Below are 24,169 nucleotides of genomic sequence, written 5' to 3' on the forward strand. Positions count from 1 at the left end.
CCATGTTGAATATCTGTCTCTCTGGACTCAAAAAAAGACCTCCTTCAGATAACTCAGAATCCTGTGGAGAGGTCTAACCGAGCCAGCATGGAGCCGCCAGTGGTGCATGAGAAGGACTATTGACCTAAGTTGTTTCTGAGGGCTAACAGATAGATAGATAGATAGATAGATAGATAGATAGATAGATAGATAATGGATAGATAAATAGATAGATAGATAGATAGATAGATAGATAATAGATAGATAGATAGATAGATAATAGATAGATGGATAGATAGATGGATAGATAGATAGATAATGGATAGATAAATAGATAGATAGATAGATAGATAGATAATAGATAGATAGATAGATAGATAGATAGATAGATAGATAATAGATAGATGGATAGATAGATAGATAGATAGTTAGATAATAGATAGATAAATAGATAGATAATAGATGATAGATAGATAGATAGATAGATAGATAGATAGATAGATAGATAGATAGAAGAGATGATAGATAATAGATAGATGGATAGATAGATAGATGATAGATAGATAGATAGATAGATAGATAGATAGATAGATAGATAGATAGATAGATAGATGATAGACGATAGATAGATAGGTGACAGTCTCACTAAATGTCAGTGGAAAGGTTGCTCTTTAGAACAAACAAAATAGAATAAAAAAATCTATGGCACACAGTCTTATTTTCTCCTTAAATTTTAATGTGTCACATAAGAAATATGGTCTGCAAACTATCATTGATTGGTACATGATGCATTAGTTGATCTGCCTGATATTAGAGTGATTAACGAATCTCTCCGTCACAGTAACAAGTCTCTTTACAAATGTTCCTAATCTGATACTGCTCATCTATTCCTTCCTCATCGACGTCACAGAATTCCTTGTATGTTGGACATTCGTCATAGTCGTCATCGTGTGGACAGGCATTCACTGAAATAAATGATAGCAACCGTTACTGCAATGTATTAAAAATGATTTTTTTCCCAGTAATATAGATTTACACTGAAACCAGCAGTGACAAACTAAAGACTTCCCACTGAGCGCTCAGTTATTGTGCTGTAACCAGCGCTTAATTCACTGATAGGAGAATGCAATCACTGGTAAAAACACTGAAAAGTTATAACTTGGTCCTAGCACTGTGTACACAGGTGTATACAGGATGAGAGAACACTGGCATCGCCTCCTCGCTGTCCTCTCACATTGCCGCAGAAGAGAGAGATTGCCTGCAAGAATCAATGTTGATTTCTGCTGTGATCACAGGACTTTACCTAGAAGATCTAAACAAGCACCAAAAGTTTAGAATTGATCTATCTATCTATCTATCTATCTATCTATCTATCTATCTATCTATCTATCTATCTATCTATCTATCTATCATCTATCTGTTATCTACTATATAATTTTCTAAGGGTCACTTCCATCTTTCTGTCTGTCCTTCTGTCTGTCTTTCTGTCTGTCACAGAAATCCCAAGTCGCTGATTGGTCGCGGCAAAACAGCCACGACCAATCAGCGACGGGCACAGTCCGGCGGTAAAATGGCCGCTCCTTACTCCCCGCAGTCAGCGCTCACAAAGGCTTAATGGCAGCAGTCATGGACCGCATTATGCCGTGATGTAACGCACTCCGTTAACGCTGCTATTAACCCTGTGTGACCAACTTTTTACTATTGATGCTGCCTATGAAGCATCAATAGTAAAAAGATCTAATGTTAAAAATAATTAAAAAAATAAAAAATCGTTATATACTCACCGTCCGTCGGCCCCTCGGATCCAGAACAGGCCTTTCCCGCTCCTCGCGACGTTCCAGTGACCGCTCCATGCATTGCGATCTTGTGAGACCGCTACGTCATCTGTTATGATCCAGTGACCTTGGAGCCGCATGAGACTTTCTCTGGAGAGAGTGGAACTTGTACTGACCGCAACCCTAAACTGACACCGCAACTAGAAGTAGCCGTGGGATGTACCTAACACATCCTAGACACCTCGACACAGCCGGAGGACTAAATAACCCTATAGATGGAAATGGGAATTCTATCTTGCCTCAGAGCAGAAACCCCAAAGGATAGGCAGCCCCCCACAAATATTGACTGTGAATATTAGAGTAAGACACACACACAGACAGAAAACAGGATTTAGCAAAAGAGGCACTTCTAGCTAAATAGTAAAGGATAGGACAGAGTACTAAGCAGTCAGTATTAAAACCCTCAAAAATATCCACAGCAGAAAATACAAAAATTCCACATCTAACTAAAGACATAGAACGTATATCTGCATCTCCAGAGAATCCAGCATGACAGAAAAAATCCTAACAAGTCTAAGCTGGACAAGAAAAAACAATGAATTGTTCTGAATTGTAAAGCACACTGCATGTGTGCTGCAGAAAAATAAACCAGAAACTTATCTTGGCTGAATTGACAGCAGGGCAGGAGGAACCAGACAAAGATATAAACCCTCCAAGAACAATGGACAACTGGCAATGGCTAATGGATCCTGCACACCTAAATACCTAGTAGAGCTGCAAAAAGTAGAAACACCTGCCCAGGATTACAACCCAGAGACAACTGCGCTACCACCAACAACCACCAGAGGGAACCCAAGAGCAGAATTCACAACAGTCATCATCTCACGAGACCGCAATGCACTCTTGGGACCAGAGCGCGCCAGGACCATCGGTAAACGCTTCGCCTGGATCCGGGAGCCAATGGAAGGTGAGTATATAACTATTTTTTATTTTAATTCTTTTTTTAACAGGGTTATGATGCCCACATTGCTATATACTATGTGGGCTGTGCAATATACTATGTGGGCTGTGCAATATACTACGTGTCTGTGCAATATACTACGTGGCTGTGCAATATACTACGTCGGCTTTGCTATATACTACGTGGGCTGTGCAATATACTGCGTGGGCAGTGCAATATACTACATGGGCTGCGCAATATACTACGTGGCTGTGCAATATACTACGTCGGCTGTGCTATATACTACGCGGGCTGTGCAATATACTACACGGGCTGTGCTATTTACTATGTGGGCTGTGCTATATACTATGTGGCTGTGCAATATACTACGTGGCTGTGCTATATGCTACGTGGCTGTGCTATACACTACGTGGGCTGTTATATACAGTACTACGTGGGCTGTGCTATATGCTACATGGGCTGTGTTATACACTACGTGGGCTGTTATATACTACGTGGCCGGTGCTATACACTACGTGGGCTGTGTTATACACTACGTGGGCTGTGCTATATAGTACATGGGCTGTGTTATACACTGCGTGCGTGGGCTGTTATATACTATGTGAGCTGTGTTATATGCTACGTGGGCTGTTATAAACTACGTGGCTGTGTTATATGCTATGAGGGCTGTTATACACTCCGCGGGCTGTGCTATATACTATGTGGCTGTGCTATATACTCTGCTGTGCTATATACTACGTGGCTGTGTAATATACTACGTGGCTGTGCTATTTACTATGTGGGCTGTTACATACTATGTGGCTGTGCTATATACTACGTGGCCGGCCACGAACAATCAGCGACAGGCTCAGTCCGGTCGCGAATTGGCGTGGGATTTGAACCACGCTTCAAATTCGAATTGGTCGCGGCCGGCCGAATCCTGTGTATTCAATGTATTATTCTAAAATCTTCATAAATAAACTACATACATATTCAAGAATACCCGATGCGTTAGAATCGGGCTACCATCTAGTCTATCTATATCTATCTATTATCTATCATCTGTCTATCTATCATCTATCTATTATCTATCTATCTATCTATCTATCTATCTATCTATCTATTTATCTGTTATCTATCTATGATCTATTATCTATCTATCTATCTATCTATCTATTATCTATCTATCTATCTATTATCTATTTATCTAGCTATTATCTATCTATCTATTTATCTGTTATCTATCTATTATCTAGCTATTATCCATCTATCTATTATCTATCTACTATCTATCTATCCATCTATCTATTATCTATCTATCTATTATCTATCTATCTATCTATCTATTATCTATCTATCTATCTATCTATTATTGTCATGTTGGACGCTGTTCACACTAGGGCGTTCGACAGACAGCGGTAATTCGCTTTTGTCCACTATGCGCTCAGTGGCGTCAGCTAGATTTTATCTAGCTGGTCCGGGGTTAATTTAGCTGGTACTCGGATTGGAAGCTGGGTCACGCCCACTGCCTTTAAATAGTTCTGCTGAACATTGGGCGTCGCCGATTATAGCTTCTGTCTTGTGCTTGGTTATCTCGGTCTGGTGTGGTGGTCTAGGAGTTGGAGTATCGTATCTGGTGGTGTATTTCCCTTTGTCATATTTTCTCCTTCCTATATTTGTATTTGTTTTGCCCTGTGCACATATAGTGTATTCCTGTGTGACTGTGGCGTGGTGTATATTTTCCGTTATCCTTGTCTGTGCTAACTGTGGGTATTGGTGTGTGTTCTACTCACTGAGTGGTGGGTGGTCGTTTCAGCTTAGGGTTGAAACAGGAGATAGGGTGAGGATGGAGGCCCAGACATGCACACCATCAGTGTAAACTCTGGGAGAGGGTCAGTCAGGGTTTCCCTAGCCTGAGGGAAATCGCAGGAGCCCGGGTTATTAGCTTTTGCCTACTTAGGTTTCCCGTGACATTATAATCGGCCAATATTATATTAATTCCATGGATCCCATGACTTCCATAACCCAGCAGTTGGAGGTACTGTCCCTACAGGTCACTGAGTTGAGGGGGGCAGTGCAGCAACAAGGACTAGTAGTATCTAATGTGCAAGCTGAAGCGACAGGTAGAGTTGCTGAGCCTAAGTTTCCTTTACCTGAAAGGTTTGCTGGGGAATGCAGTAAATTTGTTACTTTTCGTGAAGCTTGCAAACTATATTTACGTATGCGCCCGATCTCCTCAGGTAATGAGGCTCAGCGTGTAGGCCTGGTGTTGTCATTACTAAACGGAGACCCCCAAGCATGGGCGTTTTCTTTGCCATCTGATTCTGCTGCATTTAACTCAGTGGAGAGTTTTTTTTCTGCTCTTGGACACATTTACGATGATCCTGACAGAATGGCTTTAGCAGAATCTAAGATCCGTGCTATTCGCCAGGGGGAGCGTGTTGCAGAGGATTACTGTTCTGAATTTCGCCACTGGGCGGTCGACACACAATGGAATGATCCCGCGCTGCGGAGTCAGTTTATTCATGGGGTTTCTGGAAGGGTTAAAAAAGCCCTCCTGATGTACGAGACTCCTGCTTCTCTAGATTCCGCTATGAGTCTTGTTGTCTGCATTGATCGCCGTTTGCGTCAGGGGGAGCATGAGACGCCACCTATGGGAGAGGTCTTAGGTTCACGTGAGGTTGCTGCAGGTGAGCCCACGGAGCCTATGCAAATCGCAGGGGTGTCACATGTTAAGCATCGAGCCCCTTTGCTCAGGAAGCATGGAGCCTGTTTTTACTGTGGTAAAACTGGTCATTTTGTTAACATTTGTCCTCTGCTGTCTAAGAAAAACGCAACGGCGGAAAACTTCTAAGCTCAGAGAGTGTGGAGGAGGCCAATCTGAGCTTATGCATTTCCTCCATGGTGGTTTCTCAATGCATGCTCCCTGCCAAAGTTATTATCGCTGGCAGAGAGCTCCCAATCACTGTTTTTGTGGATAGTGGTTCTGCCACAAATCTAATTGATGAGGAGTTTGCGTGCACAGTCGGTTTTAGGATCGAAAAACTGCCTCATCCTTTTCGCGTGCTCACCATCAATGCTGCTCCTCTCCCACAGGGTGAGATTACTGAGTTTGTGGCTGAGGTGAAACTCCACATTGGGGTTCCACATTTCGAGCAGGTTACATGTAAGGTGCTCAGGACTCTTCCTGCACAGGTGGTTTTGGGTTTTCCATGGTTGTATATGCACAACCCGGTTATTGACTGGAAAACTCAGGACATAATTCAGCGGAGCGAATTCTGCCAGGAGAACTGCCTGGTCACATGTGTGTCCGCGGTGACTTCATGCATTCCTGAGTCACTTCTGGATTTTGCGGATGTGTTCTCAGAGAAGGGTTGCTCAGAATTGCCACCACATTGCCCCTATGACTGTACTATCAGGTTTGAACCAGGGGCCAAATTGCCGAAAGCGAGGATGTTTAACATTTCCGGCCCTGAGAGACAAGCGTTAAAGGACTACATTGCTGAAAGTTTAAGCAAAGGGAACATCAGGCCTTCGTCTTCGCCTGTGGCAGTGGGGTTCTTCTTCGTTAAGAAGAAAGATGGCGGACTACGCCCGGGTCTGGATTTCAGGGAGTTAAACCAGATTACGATTTGTGATCCATACCCTATGCCACTGATACCAGATTTGTTCAACCAGGTGGCAGGTGCTAAGTTGTTTACCAAGCTTGACCTCAGGGGGGCGTAAAACCTCATAAGAGTCCGTCAAGGTGATGAGTGGAAGACAGCTTTTAATACTCTTGAGGGTCATTTTGAAAATTTGGTGATGCCATTTGGGTCGACAAATGCGCCTGCAGTGTTTCAACATTTCATAAATGATGTGTTCTCGCATGTTTTGGGGAAATTCATTATTGTGTACCTAGATGACATTCTCATTTATTCACGTGACCATGATACTCATTTAGAGCATGTCAGGCAGGTGTTACAGCTTCTCAGAGAGAATAAGCTCTTTGCAAAACTTGAGAAATGTGTATTTTCGGTTCAGGAGTTGCCTTTCTTGGGTTATATTGTGTCTGCTTCTGGGTTTAAAATGGACGCTGCTAAGGTGCAAGCGGTGTTGAGTTGGGAACGGCCTGATAAACTAAAAGCACTTCAGCGGTTCCTTTGGTTTTCTAACTACTATAGGAAGTTTATCAAAGGGCTTTCTACCATTGGTAAACCGCTAACTGACATGACTAAAAAGAGTACCAATCTCTCCGTCTGGCCTGAGGCTGCTGTACGCGCATTTGAATTTCTTAAGAACAGTTTTGTTTCGGCCCCTATTCTTGTGCAGCCAGACGTATCGAAACCATTTGTCGTGGAAGTTGATGCGTCTGAGGTTGGTGTGGGGGCGGTGCTGTCACAAGGCTCATCCTTGGGCGAGTTGCGTCCATGCGCCTATTTCTCCAAGAAACTGTCGCCCACCGAACGTAACTACGATATCGGCAACAGGGAGTTGTTGGCAATCAAGTTGGCCTTTGAGGAATGGCGGCACTTTTTGGAGGGGTCAGTTCATCAGGTTACTGTTATTACTGACCATAAGAATTTACTTTATTTGGAGTCTGCCAAGCATCTGTCCCCTAGGCAGGCTCGCTGGGCATTGTTTTTCACGCGGTTCAACTTTGTTGTTACTTACCGACCTGGGTCTAAAAACACTAAAGCGGATGCTTTGTCCAGGTGTTTTCTGCAGGGAGAACCTCGGGAAGATCCGGTACCCATCCTCCAAAAAGGTGTTATAGTTTCGGCTCTCACAACCGAGGTTGAGGCTGAGATTGCCGAGGCCCAGGAGGAAGTACCACCTGGGCTTCCCATCAAAAAATAATTTGTACCGCTTCTTCTCCGCTTAAAGGTTTTGGCGGAGCATCATGATGCTGTCCTGGCTGGCCACCCAGGGGTCAGGGGTACTTTGGAGTTTGTGTCACGTCGGTTTTGGTGGCCCAAAATCCAAGAGGACGTGGTCTCGTACGTGTCAGCTTGCACCACGTGCGCTAGGGCTAAGACGCCCCGCTCCCGTCCTGTTGGCACACTACTTCCTCTCGAGGTACCTAGTAAGACATGGACGGAGATCTCCATGGATTTTATCACTGACTTGCCCTCTTCTGCTGGGAACACGGTCATCTTAGTGATTGTTGATCGGTTCTCAAAGATGTCGCACTTTGTGTCTTTGCCGTCGTTGCCTAATGCCAAGACTCTGGCTCAGGTATTTGTGCAGGAGGTGGTCAGACTTCATGAGGTTCCATCTGACATCGTTTCTGATAGGGGGTCTCAGTTTGTGGCAAAATTTTGGAAAGCATTTTGCTCACGGCTGGGGATCAAGTTGTCTCATTCTTCGGCATTTCATCCCCAGTCAAATGGTCAGACCAAGCGTATGAACCAAAATTTGGAACAGTATTTACGCTGCTTTGTTTCTGATAATCAGGAGGAGTGGTCGATGTTCCTTCCTTTGGCTGAGTTTGCCATAAATAATAACCGCCAGGAATCTTCTGGGGAGTCTCCGTTTTTTTGTGTTTACGGGCTTCATCCTCAATTTTGTACTTTGAGTCAGGGGGGCTCTTCCAGCGTCCCAGCGGAAGACCAGATAGGAGCACAACTGTCATCAGTCTGAAGGAGAGTGAAACAGCGCCTGTTGAGCATGGGTGCTAGGTACAAACGTGTGGCTGGCAGTAGGCGTGTGCCAGGTCCGGACCTGAGTGTGGATGACTGGGTGTGGTTATCCACAAAAAACATAAGACTCAAAATACCATCCCTTAAATTGGGTCCAAGGTTTATTGGTCCATTTAGGGTCGCCGCCGTCATTAACCCAGTAGCTTACCGATTGGAGCTTCCTACGGTGTATAAGATACACAACATGTTCCACAGATCGTTGCTAAAAAAAGTGGTGGGTCTTGTGGATGCGACGCCGATGCCTTCTCCAGTCTTGGTGGATGGTAATTTGGAATTTGAAGTCTCCAAGGTGGTTGACTCTCATGTAGTGCACCGCACTTTACAGTACTTGGTACACTGGCGTGGTTATGGGCCTGAGGAGAGGTCTTGGGTACCAGCCTCGGACATTCATGCGGATCGGCTGGTCAGTATGTTTCTGTTGTGAGCTCTGTTTTCAGGCTCCCTCTTGTGGTCACGGGTGGTGTTGTGTGACTTTTGTTTTGGGCTCCCCCTGGTGGCTTTGTTTGTTATCCTGCGGGTCTTTGGCTGATCAGCTGCCTCGTTATTCACTTGGGAGTTTCCTATTTGGCTTGTTTCACTTCCACTTGTTGCCGGCTGTCGATGTACTCAGTCAGTACTATTCTGATTACTCCTGATTATCTTCGGTTTCAGTCTCTTCAGGAGAAGCTAAGTTCTGTTTAATTATTTTTTGCTCATCAGTCTGCAATATGATTTCTGTGTATGATGAGTTTAGTCCAGCTTGCTAATATGTGATTTCTTCTGCTGGTTTGCTCTGGAGTACAGAGTATCTTCCCCCGCACCGTTAGTTGGTGCGGGGGCTCGAGCGATCTCTGCGTGGATATTTTGAATAGGGTTTTTAATTGACCGCACAGTTCCCTTTCTATTTTCTGCTTTCTAGTGTTAGCGGGCCTCATTTGCTAAATCTAATTTCATCTCTGCATTTGTGCTTTCCCCTTAACTCACCGTTAATATTTGTGGGGGGCTATTCTATATCTTTGGGGTAATTTCACTGAGGCAAGTGAGGACTTTCGTTCCCTCTAGGAATAGTCAGTTTCTCAGGCCGTGAAGAGACGTCTAGGATTTTCAGGTAACGTTCCACGGCTGCCTATAGTTGTTTGCGGATAGGATCAGGTTGCGGTCAATTCAGTTACCACTTCCCCAGAGTTTATAGTCGGTTTAGTTACTTAGCTAGTCCTACTTGCGATCCTTGCCACTAGGATCATAACAGTACAGCCGGCCGGTAAAGTGTTAATTGCATGGCAGAAGCAGGAGAAAAGAAGCCTTGAGAATTTTTTTTTTTTTTGCCGTGTGTCTAGCTGCTGTGTGTCTAGCTTCTCTCCTCCTCTTAATCTTGGTGTGGCTCTGAACTCAGCTGCTGATATGGATATTCAGAGTTTGGCCTCCAGTGTAGATCATCTTGCTGCAAGGGTACAAAGTATTCAGGATTTTGTTGTTCACAGTCCTATGTCAGAGCCTAGAATACCTATTCCGGAGTTGTTTTCTGGAGATAGATCTAGGTTCCTGAATTTTAAGAACAATTGTAAATTGTTTCTTTCTTTGAAACCTCGTTCCTCTGGTGATTCCGTTCAGCAAGTTAAAATTATAATTTCTTTCTTGCGTGGTGACCCTCAAGATTGGGCCTTCGCATTGGCGCCAGGGGATCCGGCATTGCTCAGTGTTGATGCGTTTTTTCTGGCCCTTGGATTGCTTTATGAGGAACCTAATCTTGAGAACCAGGCTGAAAAAGCGTTGTTGGCCCTCTCTCAGGGGCAAGATGAAGCAGAGGTGTACTGCCAGAAATTTCGGAAATGGTCGGTGCTTACTCAGTGGAATGAGTGTGCCCTGGCTGCAAATTTCAGAAAAGGTCTTTCTGAGGCCATTAAGAATGTCATGGTGGGGTTCCCTACGCCTGCAGGTCTGAATGAGTCAATGACTCTGGCCATTCAGATTGATCGGCGTTTGCGGGAGCGCAAACCTGCGCACTATTTGGCGGTGTCTTCTGAACAGACACCTGAGTCTATGCAATGTGATAGAATTCTGACCAGAAGTGAACGGCAAAATTATAGACGGCAAAATGGGTTGTGCTTTTACTGTGGTGACTCAGCTCATGTTATCTCAGCATGCTCTAAGCGCAAAAAAAAAAGGTTGATAAATCTGTCACCATTGGTACTTTACAGCCTAAGTTCATTTTGTCTGTTACCCTTATTTGTTCCTTGTCATCTTACCCGGTTATGGCTTTTGTAGATTCAGGGGCTGCCCTGAGTCTGATGGTCTTGTCATTTGCCAGGTGCTGTGGTTTTGTTTTGGAGCCTTTAAAATTCCCTATTCCACTAAGGGGAATTGATGCTACGCCATTGGCTACGAATAAACCTCAGTACTGGACACAAGTGACCATGTGCATGACTCCTGTTCATCAGGAGGTGACTCACTTTCTTGTGCTCCATAATTTGCATGATGTTGTCGTGTTGGGTCTGCCATGGTTGGAGACTCATAATCCAGTCCTGGATTGGAAAGCAATGTCTGTGTCAAGTTGAGGTTGTTAGGGAATTCATGGCGACGCTCCTGTGCTGTCAATTGCTTCATCCACTCCTTCTGAAGTCCCTGCGTTTTTGTCAGACTACTAGGATGTATTTGATGAGCCCAAACTCAGTTCTCTACCTCCTCATAGGGATTGTGATTGTGCTATAAATTTGATTCCTAGTAGTAAGTTTCCTAAGGGACGACTTTTCAATTTGTCAGTGCCGGAGCATGCTGCCATGCGGAGTTATATAAAGGAGTCTTTGGAGAAAGGACTTATTCACCCCTCCTCCTCGCCTCTTGGTGCGGGGTTCTTTTTTGTGGCTAAGAAGTATGGTTCTCTGAGACCTTGTAATTAGTGTTGAGCGATGCCGTCTGATACTTGAAAGTATCGGTATCGGAAAGTATCCGCCGATACCGGCAAAGTATCGGATCCAATCCGATACCGATACCCGATACCAATACAAGTCAATGGGACTCAAGTATCGGACGGTATTCCTGATGGTTCCCAGGGTCTGAAGGAGAGGAAACTCTCCTTCAGGCCCTGGGAACCATATTAATGTGTAAAATAAAGAATTAAAATAAAAAATATTGCTATACTCACCTCTCCGAGGGAACCGGCAGCGTTGTTTGCTTAAAATTCGCGCTTTTCTTTCCTTACGTGAAGTCCCGGCTTGTGATTGGTTGCGTGCCGCCCATGTGACTGCAACGCAACCAATCACAGCAAGCCGTGACGTAATTTCAGGTCATTCAGTATTTTAAAATTACGCTCCGGCTTTGTGATTGGTTGCGTCGCAGTCACATGGGCGACGCAACCAATCACAGCAAGCCGTGACGTAATTTCAGGTCCTTAAGGATTTTAAAATTACGTCCCGGCTTTGTGATTGGATGCGTCGCAGTCACATGGGCGACGCAACCAATCACAAGCCGTGACGTTACGGGAGGCTGGACACGCGCGCATTTTAAAATGCGCGCGAGTCCAGCCTCCCGTGACGTCCCGGCTTGTGATTGGTTGCGTCGCTGTCAACCAATCACAAGCCGGGAGGCTGGACACGCGCGCATTTTAAAATTTGCGCGAGTCCAGCCTCCCGTGACGTCCCGGCTTGTGATTGGTTGCGTCGCTGTCAACCAATCACAAGCCGGGAAGCCATTTTAAAATGCGCGCGTGTCCAGCCTCCCGTGACGTCACGGCTTGTGATTGGTTGCGTCGTCCATGTGACTGCGACGCAACCAATCACAAAGCCGGGACGTAATTTTAAAATACTGAATGACCTGAAATTACGTCACGGCTTGCTGTGATTGGTTGCGTCGCCCATGTGACTGCGACGCAACCAATCACATAGCCGGAGCGTAATTTTAAAATACTGAATGACCTGAAATTATGTCACGGCTTGCTGTGATTGGTTGCGTTGCGGTCACATGGGCGGCACGCAACCAATCACAAGCCGGGACTTCACGTAAGGAAAGAAAAGCGCAAATTTTAAACAAAGAACGCTGCCGCTTCCCTCGGTAAGGTGCAGGCTGTGTCGGAGAGGTGAGTATAGCAATATTTTTTATTTTAATTCTCTCTTTTACACATTTTTACATTAATGTTGTTTCGATATCGATACCCGATACCACAAAAGTATCGGATCTCGGTATCGGAATTCCGATACCCGCAAGTATCGGCCGATACCCGATACTTGCGGTATCGGAATGCTCAACACTACTTGTAATGATTATCGCCTTCTAAATAAAATCACGGTCAAATTTCAGTATCCTTTGCCATTGTTATCTGATCTGTTTGCTCGAATTAAGGGGTCTAGTTGGTTCACCAAGATAGATCTTTGTGGTGCGTATAACCTTGTGCGTATTAAGCAGGGTGATGAATGGAAAACTGCATTTAATACGCCCGAAGGCCATTTTGAGTACTTGGTGATGCCTTTTGGACTTTCTAACACTCCTTCTGTCTTTCAGTCTTTTATGCACGACATCTTCCGCGAATATCTGGATAAATTTATGATTGTGTATCTGGATGATATTCTGTTTTTTTCTGATGATTGGGAGTCCCATGTTAAGCAGGTCAGGATGGTGTTTTAAGTCCTGCGTGCCAATGCTTTATTTGTGAAGGGCTCAAAATGTCTTTTTGGAGTCCAGAAGGTTTCTTTTTTGGGTTTCATTTTTTCTCCTTCTACTATTGAGATGGACCCAGTCAAGGTTCAGGCTATTCATGACTGGACGCAGCCTACATCTGTTAAGAGTCTTCAGAAGTTCTTGGGTTTTGCTAATTTTTACCGTCGCTTCATCTCTAATTTTTCTGGTGTTGTTAAGCCCTTGACGGATTTGACCAAGAAAGGTTCTGATGTTACTATCTGGTCTCCTGCGGCTGTGGAGGCCTTTCGGGAGCTGAAGCGCCGGTTTTCTTCGGCTCCGGTCTCATGTCAGCCAGATGTCTCTCTTCCTTTCCAGGTCAAGGTTGATGCTTCCGAGATTGGAGCGGGGGCTGTTTTGTCGCAGAGAAGCGCAGATGGCTCTGTGATGAAGCCATGTGCTTTCTTTTCAAGAAAGTTTTCGCCTGCCGAGCAGAATTATGATGTCGGTAATCGGGAGTTGTTGGCTATGAAGTGGGCATTTGAGGAGTGGCGACATTGGCTCGAGGGAGCTAAGCATCGTGTGGTGGTCTTGACTGATCACAAGAATCTGATTTATCTCGAGTCGGACAAGCGGCTGAATCCTAGACAGGCTCGTTGGTCGTTGTTTTTCTCTCGTTTTGATTTCGTGGTCTCGTACCTGCCTGGTTCGAAGAATGTAAAGGCTGATGCTCTTTCTAGGAGTTTTGTGCCTGACTCTCCTGGAGATTCAGAGCCGGCTGGTATTCTCAGAGAAGGGGTGATTTTGTCTGCCATCTCCCCAGATTTGCGACGAGTGCTGCAGGAGTTTCAGGCGGATAGACCTGACTGTTGTCCACCGGAGAGACTGTTTGTCCCGGATAGATGGACCAGCAGAGTTATTTCTGAGGTTCATTCTTCGGTGTTGGAGGGCCATCCTGGAATATTTGGTACCAGAGATTTGGTGGCCAGGTCCTTTTGGTGGCCTTCCTTGTCGCGGGATGTGCGTTCCTTTGTGCAGTCTTGTGGAATTTGTGTTCGGGCTAAGCCTTGCTGTTCTCATGCCAGTGGTTTGCTGTTGCCTTTGCCTGTCCCGAAGAGGCCTTTGACGCACATTTCCATGGATTTTATTTCGGATCTCCCTGTCTCTCAGAGAATGTCTGTCATCTGGGTGGTGTGTGATCATTTTTCTAAGATGGTCCATTTGGTGCCCTTGCCTAAGTTGCCTTCGTCCTCCGAGTTGGTTCGGCTGTTTTTTCAAAATGTGGTTCGTTTGCATGGGATCCCTGAAAATATTGTTTCCGACAGAGGATCCCAGTTTGTGTCTAGATTTTGGCGGACCTTTTGCACTAAGATGGGCATTGATTTGTCTTTTTCATCGGCCTTCCATCCTCAGAAGAATGGCCAAACCGAACGAACTAATCAGACCTTGGAAACCTATTTGAGATGTTTTGTTTCTGCTGATCAGGATGACTGGGTGACTTTTTTGCCATTGGCCGAGTTTGCCGTTAATAATCGGGCTAGTTCTGCTACTTTGGTTTCTCCTTTTTTTTGTAATTCGGGGTTTCATCCTCGTTTTTCCTCGGGCCAGGTGGAGCCTTCTGACTGTCCTGGAGTGGATGTTGTGGTGGATAGGTTGCATCAGATTTGGAATCATGTTGTGGACAATTTGAAGCTGTCACAAGAGAAGGCTCAGCGCTTTGCCAACCGCCGTCGCTGTGTGGGTCCCCGACTTCGCGTTGGGGACTTGGTGTGGTTGTCTTCTCGCTTTGTTCCTATGAAGGTCTCCTCTCCTAAGTTCAAGCCTCGGTTTATCGGTCCTTATAAGATTTTGGAAGTCCTTAACCCTGTGTCATTTCGTTTGGACCTCCCAGCATCGTTTGCTATTCATAATGTGTTTCATCGGTCGTTGTTGCGGAGGTATGTGGTGCCTGTGGGTCCTCCGGTTGAGCCTCCTGCCCCTGTGCTGGTTGAGGGAGAATTGGAATACATGGTGGAGAAGATCTTGGATTCTCGTATTTCTAGACGGAGGCTTCAGTATTTGGTTAAATGGAAGGGCTATGGTCAGGAGGATAATTCCTGGGTTGTTGCCTCTGATGTTCATGCGGCTGATTTGGTTCGTGCCTTCCATGTGGCTCACCCCGATCGCCCTGGGGGTTTTGATGAGGGTTCGGTGACCCCTCCTCAAGGGGGGGTACTGTTGTGAGCTCTGTTTTCGGGCTCCCTCTTATGGTCACGGGTGGTGTTGTGTGACTTTTGTTTTGGGCTCCCCCTGGTGGCTTTGTTTGTTATCCTGCGGGTCTTTGGCTGATCAGCTGCCTCGTTATTCACTTGGGAGTTTCCTATTTGGCTCTGTTTCACTTCCACTTGTTGCCGGCTGTCGATGTACTCAGTGCTATTCTGATTACTCCTGATTATCTTCGGTTTCAGTCTCTTCAGGAGAAGCTAAGTTCTGTTTAATTATTTTTTGTTCATCAGTAGTGTTGAGCGATACCGTCCGATACTTGAAAGTATCGGTATCGGAAAGTATCGGCCGATACCGGCAAAGTATCGGATCCAATCCGATACCGATACCCGATACCAATACAAGTCAATGGGACTCATGTATCGGACGGTATTCCTGATGGTTCCCAGGGTCTGAAGGAGAGGAAACTCTCCTTCAGGCCCTGGGAACCATATTAATGTGTAAAAGAAAGAATTAAAATAAAAAATATTGCTACACTCACCTCTCCGACGCAGCCTGCACCTTACCGAGGGAAGCGGCAGCGTTCTTTGTTTAAAATTCGCGCTTTTCTTTCCTTTACTGAAGTCCCGGCTTGTGATTGGTCGCGTGCCGACCATGTGGCCGGGACGCAACCAATCACAGCAAGCCGTGACGTAATTTCAGGTCCTTCAGGATTTTAAAATTACGTTCCGGCGTTGTGATTGGTTGCGTCGCAGTCACATGGGCAACGCAACCAATCACAGCAAGCCGTGACGTAATTTCAGGTCCTTAAGGATTTTAAAATTACGTCCCGGCTTTGTGATTGGTTGCGTCGCAGTCACATGGGAGACGCAACCAATCATAAGTCGTGACGTCACGGGAGGCTGGACACGCGCGCATTTTAAAATGGGCGCGTGTCCAGCCTCCCGTGACGTCACGGCTTGTGATTGGTTGCGTCGCGATCAACCAATCACAAGCCGGGAGGCTGGACACGCGCGCATTTTAAAATTTTAAAATGCGCGCGTGTCCAGCCTCCCGGCTTGTGATTGGTTGACCGCGACGCAACCAATCACAAGCCGGGACGTCACGGGAGGCTGGACACGTGCCCATTTTAAAATGCGCGCGTGTCCAGCCTCCCGTGACGTCACGGCTTGTGATTGGTTGCGTCTCCCATGTGACTGCGACGCAACCAATCACAAAGCCGGGACGTAATTTTAAAATCCTTAAGGACCTGAAATTACGTCACGGCTTGCTGTGATTGGTTGCGTTGCCCATGTGACTGCGACGCAACCAATCACAACGCCGGAACGTAATTTTAAAATCCTGAAGGACCTGAAATTACGTCACGGCTTGCTGTGATTGGTTGCGTCCCGGCCACATGGTCGGCACGCGACCAATCACAAGCCGGGACTTCAGTAAAGGAAAGAAAAGCGCGAATTTTAAACAAAGAACGCTGCCGCTTCCCTCGGTAAGGTGCAGGCTGCGTTGGAGAGGTGAGTGTAGCAATATTTTTTATTTTAATTCTTTCTTTTACACATTTTTACATTAATGTTGTTTCGATACCGATACCCGATACCACAAAAATATCGGATCTCGGTATCGGAATTCCGATACAGCAAGTATCGGCCGATACCCGATACTTGCAGTATCGGAATGCTCAACACTATTCATCAGTCTGCAATATGATTTCTGTGTATGATGAGTTTAGTCCAGCATGCTAATATGTGATTTTTTCTGCTGGTTTGCTCTGGGGCACAGAGTTGCTTCCCCCGCACCGTTAGTTGGTGCGGGGGCTCGAGCGATCTCTGCGTGGATATTTTGAATAGGGTTTTTAATTGACCGCACAGTTCCCTTTCTATTTTCTGCTTTCTAGTGTTAGCGGGCCTCATTTGCTAAATCTAATTTCATCTCTGCGTTTGTGCTTTCCCCTTAACTCACCGTTAATATTTGTGGGGGGCTATTCTATATCTTTGGGGTCTTTTCACTGAGGCAAGTGAGGACTTTTGTTCCCTCTAGGAATAGTCAGTTTCTCAGGCCGTGAAGAGACGTCTAGGATTTTCAGGTAACGTTCCACGGCTGCCTATAGTTGTTTGCGGATAGGATCAGGTTGCGGTCAATTCAGTTACCACTTCCCCAGAGTTTGTAGTCGGTTTAGTTACTTAGCTAGTCCTACTTGCGATCCTTGCCACTAGGATCATAACATGTTTCACCGCCGCCATCTGGACAAGCCGGGTCCTATAAGTCATGAGGGCCCTGGAGTCCCTCGTAGAAGGCGGGGTACTGTCATGTCCGACGCTGTTCACACTAGGGCGTTCGACAGACAGCGGTAATTCTGCTTTTGTCCACTATGCGCTCAGTGGCATTGGATAGATTTTATCTAGCTGGTCCGGGGTTAATTTAGCTGGTACTCGGATTGGAAGCTGGGTCACGCCCACTGCCTTTAAATAGTTCTGCTGAACATTGGGCGTCGCCGATTATAGCTTCTGTCTTGTGCTTGGTTATCTCGGTTTGGTGCGGTGGTCTAGGAGTTGGAGTATCGTATCTGGTGGTGTATTTCCCTTTGTCATATTTTCTCCTTCCTATATTTGTATTTGTATTGCCCTGTGCACATATAGTGTATTCCTGTGTGACTGCGGCGTGGTGTATATTTTCCGTTATTCTTGTCTGTGCTAACTGTGGGTATTGGTTTAAGGTCTCCTCACTGGGTGGTGGGTAGTGTTGAGCGATACCGTCCGATACTTGAAAGTATCGGTATCGGACAGTATCGGCCGATACCCGAAAAGTATTGGATATCGCCGATACCAATGCATTTCAATGGGATGCAAAGTATCGGAATGGTTCCCAGGGTCTGAAGGAGAGGAAACTCTCCATCAGGCCCTGGGATCCATATTCATGTGTAAAATAAAGAATTCACTTCTCTGGTGGCCCCTGGATCTTACCGCTGTAACCGGGAGCCTCTGTTCCTAAGAATGAGCGCGTGAAGGGCCTTCGATGACGTCGCGGCTTCTGATTGGTCGCGTGACCGCTCATGTGACCACTCACGCGACCAATCAGAAGCCACGACGTCAGCCGCGACGTCATCGAAGGTCCTTCACGGGCTCATTCTTAGGAACGGAAGCTCCCGGTTACAGCGGTAAAGTCCAGGGGCCGCCAGAGAGGTGAGTATATGGATATATATGGATATACTCACCTCTCCGGTGGCCCCTGGATCTTACCGCTGTAACCGGGAGCCTCCGTTCCTAAGAATGAGCCCGTGAAGGACCTTCGATGACGTCGCGGCTGACGTCGCTGCTTCTGATTGGTCGCATGAGCGGTCACATGAGCGGTCACGCTACCAATCAGAAGCCGCAACATCATCGAAGGCCCTTCACGCGCTCATTCTTAGGAACAGAGGCTCCCGGTTAAAGTGGTAAGATCCAGGGGCCACCGGAGAGGTGAGTAAATCAATATTTTTATTTTAACCCCTTCACCCCCAAGGGTGGTTTGCACGTTAATGACCAGGCCAATTTTTACAATTCTGACCACTGTCCCTTTATGAGGTTATAACTCTGGAACTCTTCAATGGATCTTGGCGATTCTGACAGTGTTTTCTCGTGACATATTGTACTTCATGATAGTGGTAAAATTTATTCGATATAACTTGCGTTTATTTGTGAAAAAAATGGAAATTTGGCAAAAATTTAGAAAATTTCGCAATTTTTCAAATTTGAACTTTTATGCCCTTAAATCACAGAGATATGTCACGCAAAATACTTCATAAGTAACATTCCCCACATGCCTACTTTACATCAGCACAATTTTGGAAACAAATTTTTTTTTGTTAGGGAGTTATAAGGGTTAAAAGTTGACCAGAAATTTCTCATTTTTACAGCACCATTTTTTTTTAGGGACCACATCTCATTTGAAGTCATTTTGAGGGGTCAATATGATAGAAAATAACCAAGTGTGACACCATTCTAAAAACTGCACCCCTCAAGGTGCTCAAAACCACATTCAAGAAGTTTATTAACCCTTCAGGTGGTTCACAGGAATTTTTAGAATGTTTAAATAAAAATGAACATTTAACTTTTTTTCACACAAAATTTATTTCAGCTCCAATTTGTTTTATTTTACCAAGGGTAACAGGAGAAAATGGACACCAAAAGTTGTTGTCCTATTTGTCCTGAGTATGCTGATACCCCATATGTGGGTGTAAACCATTGTTTGGGCGCATGGCAGAGCTCGGAAGGGAAGGAGCGCCATTTGACTTTTCAATGCAAAATTGACTGGAATTGAGATTGGACGCCATGTTGGGTTTGGAGAGCCCCTCATGTGCCTAAACATTGAAACCCCCCACAAGTGACACCATTTTGGAAAGTAGACCCCTTAAGGAACTTATCTAGATTGTGGTGAGCACTTTGACCCAACAAGTGCTTCACAGAAGTTTATAATGCAGAGCCGTAAAAATAAAATATCATATTTTTTCACAAAAGTGATTTTTTTGCCCCCAATTTTTTATTTTCCCAAGGGTAAGAGAATAAATTAGACAACAGAGGTTGTTGTGCAATTTGTCCTGAGTACGACGATACCCCATATGTGGGGGTAAACCACTGTTTGGGCACATAGCAGAGCTCGGAAGGGAAGGAGCGCCATTTTACTTTTCAATGCAAAATTGACTGGAATTGAGATGGGACGCCATGTTGGGTTTGGAGAGCCCCTCATGTGCCTAAACATTGAAACCCCCCACAAGTGACACCATTTTGGAAAGTAGACCCCTTAAGGAACGTATCTAGATGTGTGGTGAGAGCTTTGAACCCCCAAGTGTTTCACTACAGTTTATAACGCAGAGCCGTGAAAATAAAAATTATTTTTTTTTTCACAAAAATTATTTTATAGCCCCCAGTTTTGTATTTTCACAAGGGTAACAGGATAAATTGGACACCAAAAGTTGTCCAATTTGTCCTGAGTACGCTGATACCACATATGTGAGGGGGAACCACTGTTTGGGCGCATGGCAGAGCTCGGAAGGGAAGGAGCGCCATTTGGAATGCAGACTTAGATGGATTGGTCTGCAGGCGTCACGTTGCATTTGCAGAGCCCCTGATGTACCCAAACAGTACAAACCCCCCACAAGTGACCCCATATTGGAAACTAGATCTCCCAAGGAACTTATCTAGATGTGTTGTGAGAACTTTGAACCCCCAAGTGTTTCACTACAGTTTACAACGCAGAGCCGTGAAAATAAAAAATCTTTTTTTTTCCCACAAAAATGATATTTAGCCCCCCAAATTTTTATTTTCCCAAGGATAACAAGAGAACTTCGACCCCAAAAGTTGTTGTCCAATTTGTCCCGAGTACTCTGATACCTTTTATGTTGGGGTAAAACCCTGTTTGGGCGCACAGGAGAGCTCGGAAGGGAAGGAGCACTGTTTTACTTTTTCAACGCAGAATTGGCTGGAATTGAGATCGGACGCCATGTCGCATTTGGAGAGCCCCTGGTGTGCCTAAACAGTGGAAACCCCCCAATTCTACCTGAAACCCTAATCCAAACACACCCCTAACCCTAATCCCAACGGTAACCCTAACCACACCCCTTAACCTGACACACCCCTAACTCTAATCCCAACCCTAGTCCCAACCGTAAATGTAATCCAAACCCTATCCCTAACTTTAGCCCTAATCCTAACTTTAGCCCCAACCCTAACCCTAACTTTAGCCCCAACCCTAGCCCTAACCCTAGCCCTAACCCTAACCCTAGCTCTAACCCTAACCCTAGCCCTAACCCTAGCTCTAACCCTAACCCTAGCCCTAGCCCTAACCATAGCCCTAACCCTAGCTCTAACCCTAGCCTTAACCCCAACCCTAGCCCTAACCCTAGCTCTAACCCTAGCTCTAACCCTAACCCTAGCCCTAACCCTAACCCTAACCCTAGCCCTAACCCTAACCCTAGCCCTAATTGGAAAATGGAAATAAATACATTTTTTAAATATTTTTATTTTTCGCTAACTAAGGGGGTGATGAAGGGGGGTTTGATTTACTTTTATAGCAGGTTTTTTAGCGGATTTTCATGATTGGCAGCCGTCACACACTGAAAGACGCTTTTTATTGCAAAAAATATTTTTTGCATTACCACATTTTGAGACCTATAATTTTTCCATATTTTGGTCCACAGAGTTATGTGAGGTCATGTTTTTTGCGGGACGAGATATCGTTTTTATTGGTAACATTTTCGGACACGTGACAGTTTTTGATCACTTTTTATTTTGTTTTTTGTGAGGCAGAATGACCAAAAACCAGCTATTCATGAATTTATTTTGGGGGAGGCGTTTATACCATTCCACGTTTGGTAAAATTGATAAAGCAGTTTTATTCTTCGGGTCAGTACGATTACAGCGATACCTCATTTATATAATTTTTTTATGTTTTGGCGCTTTTATACGATAAAAGCTATTTTATAGAAAAAATAATTATTTTGGCATCGCTTTATTCTGAGAACTATAACTTTTTTATTTTTTCTTTGATGATGCTGTATGGTGGCTCGTTTTTTGCAGGACAAGATGACGTTTTCAGTGGTACCATGCTTATTTATATCTGTCTTTTTGATCGCGTGTTATTCCACTTTTTGTTCGGCAGTATTATAATAAAGCTTTGTTTTTTGGTTCGTTTTTTTTTTTTTTTCTTACGGTGTTCACTGAAGGGGTTAACTAGTGGGACAGTTTTATAGGTTGGGTCATTACGGACGTGGCGATACTAAATATGTGTACTTTTATTGTTTCTTTTTGGTTTTTTTAGATAAAGAAATGTATTTATGGGAATAATATATTTTTTTTCTTTATTTAGGAATTTTTTTTTTTTTTTTTTACACTTGTGGAAATTTTTTTTTTTACTTTTTTACTTTGTCCCAGGGGGGGACATCACAGATCGCCCATCTGACAGTTTGCACAGCACTCTGTCAGATGGGTGATCTTACTTTCATCGGAGCAGGCTGCTCTGCAGCTGGCTCCGGACCCTGACCCGGAAGTACTCCCTGCAGGACCCGGATGCAGCCCCGCGGCCATTTTGGATCCGGGGACTGCAGGGAGAAGACGCTCGGTACACGGTGAGTACATCACCTTGTACCGATCGTCTCAGGGAAGCCCGCAGGGAGCCCCATCCCTGCGCGATGCTTCCCTGTACCGCCGGTACACCGCGATCATGTTTGATCATGGTGTGCCAGGGGTTAATGTGCCGGGGGCGGTCCGTGACCGCTCCTGGCACATAGTGCCGGATGTCAGCTGCGATAGGCAGCTGACACCCGGCCGCGATCGGCCGCGCTCCCCCCGTGAGCGCGGCCGATCGCATATGACGTACTATCCTGTCGGTGGTCATACGGGCCCACCCCACCTCGACGGGATAGTACGTCAGATGTCAGAAAGGGGTTAATTCTTTATTTTACACATGAATATGGTTCCAATACCGATACCCGATACCACAAATGTATCGGAACTCGGTATCGGAATTCCGATACCGCAAATATCCGCCGATACCCGATAGTTGCGGTATCGGAATGCTCAACACTAGTGGTGGGTGGTGGTTTCAGCTTAGGGTTGAAACAGGAGACAGGGTGAGGATGGAGGCCCAGACATGCACACTATCAGTGTAAACTCTGGGAGAGGGTCAGTCAGGGTTTCACTAGCCTGAGGGAAATTGCAGGAGCCAGGGTTATTAGCTTTTGCCTACCTAGGTTTCCCGTGACAATTATCCATTTATCTATCTATTATCTATCTATTACACTGGTCAACAGCATTTTTGGTGCCAAAGATATTTCATTGAATTTAGGGTATTTTTGGGGTGCTGATTCTGAATATGTCATCAGTTTTGCCAGATTGGCTCAAGTTTTTGAGATTTTTTGTATCTTATTTATAGCACTTGTTGGTAAATGCGACGCATCATCTCATTAATTTCTTTGGATTAGTACTTGAACTGAGCAGTTCTCAATATAGTTTTGTGTTAATTAGTGTTCTAAAAGTTTGTTCATAGCTTGATTTTTGCACTAACTTTATGTTGTTGTCTGTTTTCCAGTGAAAAGCATGAACTCATCAAGAAGAAGTTGTCTTAACGATCCAGACTCATTCTGTTACATTTGTGGTGAATACACACTGCCAAAACATAGAAGAAACATAACAGACTTCGTAAAAAAAGTGTATTTTGCCTATTTTGGGGTTATGCTTGGGGACCAAGACAAGTTTTGGGCACCACACATAGTGTGCAAAGCATGTATCGAATTATTACGAAAATGGAGCAAAGGACAAAGAAAAAGCTTCAAATTTGGTGTTCCAATGGTGTGGAGAGAGCCAAAAAATCATCATGATGACTGTTATTTATGGTAAACACAGGTACAGGCACATCTTCACAATGAGGGACAGGCCTTCTTGCAGATTCCATGTTACTCCCATTTTCGTTTCTTATGCTTATTGAATCCTTGCACTTGCACTGCACAGAAATAACAGTCATCATGATGATTTTTTGGCTCTCTCCACACCATTGGAACACCAAATTTGAAGCTTTTTCTTTGTCCTTTGCTCCATTTTCGTAATAATTCGATACATGCTTTGCACACTATGTGTGGTGCCCAAAACTTGTCTTGGTCCCCAAGCATAACCCCAAAATAGGCAAAATACACTTTTTTTACGAAGTCTGTTATGTTTCTTCTATGTTTTGGCAGTGTGTATTCACCACAAATGTAACAGAATGAGTCTGGATCGTTAAGACAACTTCTTCTTGATGAGTTCATGCTTTTCACTGGAAAACAGACAACAACATAAAGTTAGTGCAAAAATCAAGCTATGAACAAACTTTTAGAACACTAATTAACACAAAACTATATTGAGAACTGCTCAGTTCAAGTACTAATCCAAAGAAATTAATGAGATGATGCGTCGCATTTACCAACAAGTGCTATAAATAAGATACCAAAAATGTCAAAAACTTGAGCCAATCTGGCAAAACTGATGACATATTCAGAATCA

The 24,169-nt window shown here is 44.8% G+C and overlaps 1 protein-coding gene across 1 annotated transcript in view; it reads right to left on the reverse strand.

Annotated features, from left to right (window-relative positions):
* Nucleotides 1–666: 666 nt before the first annotated feature.
* The window catches only part of LOC143810216 (serotriflin-like), a 62,438-nt gene continuing 38,935 nt past the window's right edge, over nt 667–24,169 (reverse strand). The window contains exon 8 of the mRNA XM_077293088.1: nt 667–944. Within this exon, the coding sequence (XP_077149203.1) occupies nt 799–944 (146 nt within the window). The 3' untranslated portion in view covers nt 667–798. The remainder of the gene's footprint in view (nt 945–24,169) is intronic.

Source organism: Ranitomeya variabilis, chromosome 2 (assembly GCF_051348905.1).
Source record: "Ranitomeya variabilis isolate aRanVar5 chromosome 2, aRanVar5.hap1, whole genome shotgun sequence".
NCBI lineage: Eukaryota > Metazoa > Chordata > Amphibia > Anura > Dendrobatidae > Ranitomeya > Ranitomeya variabilis.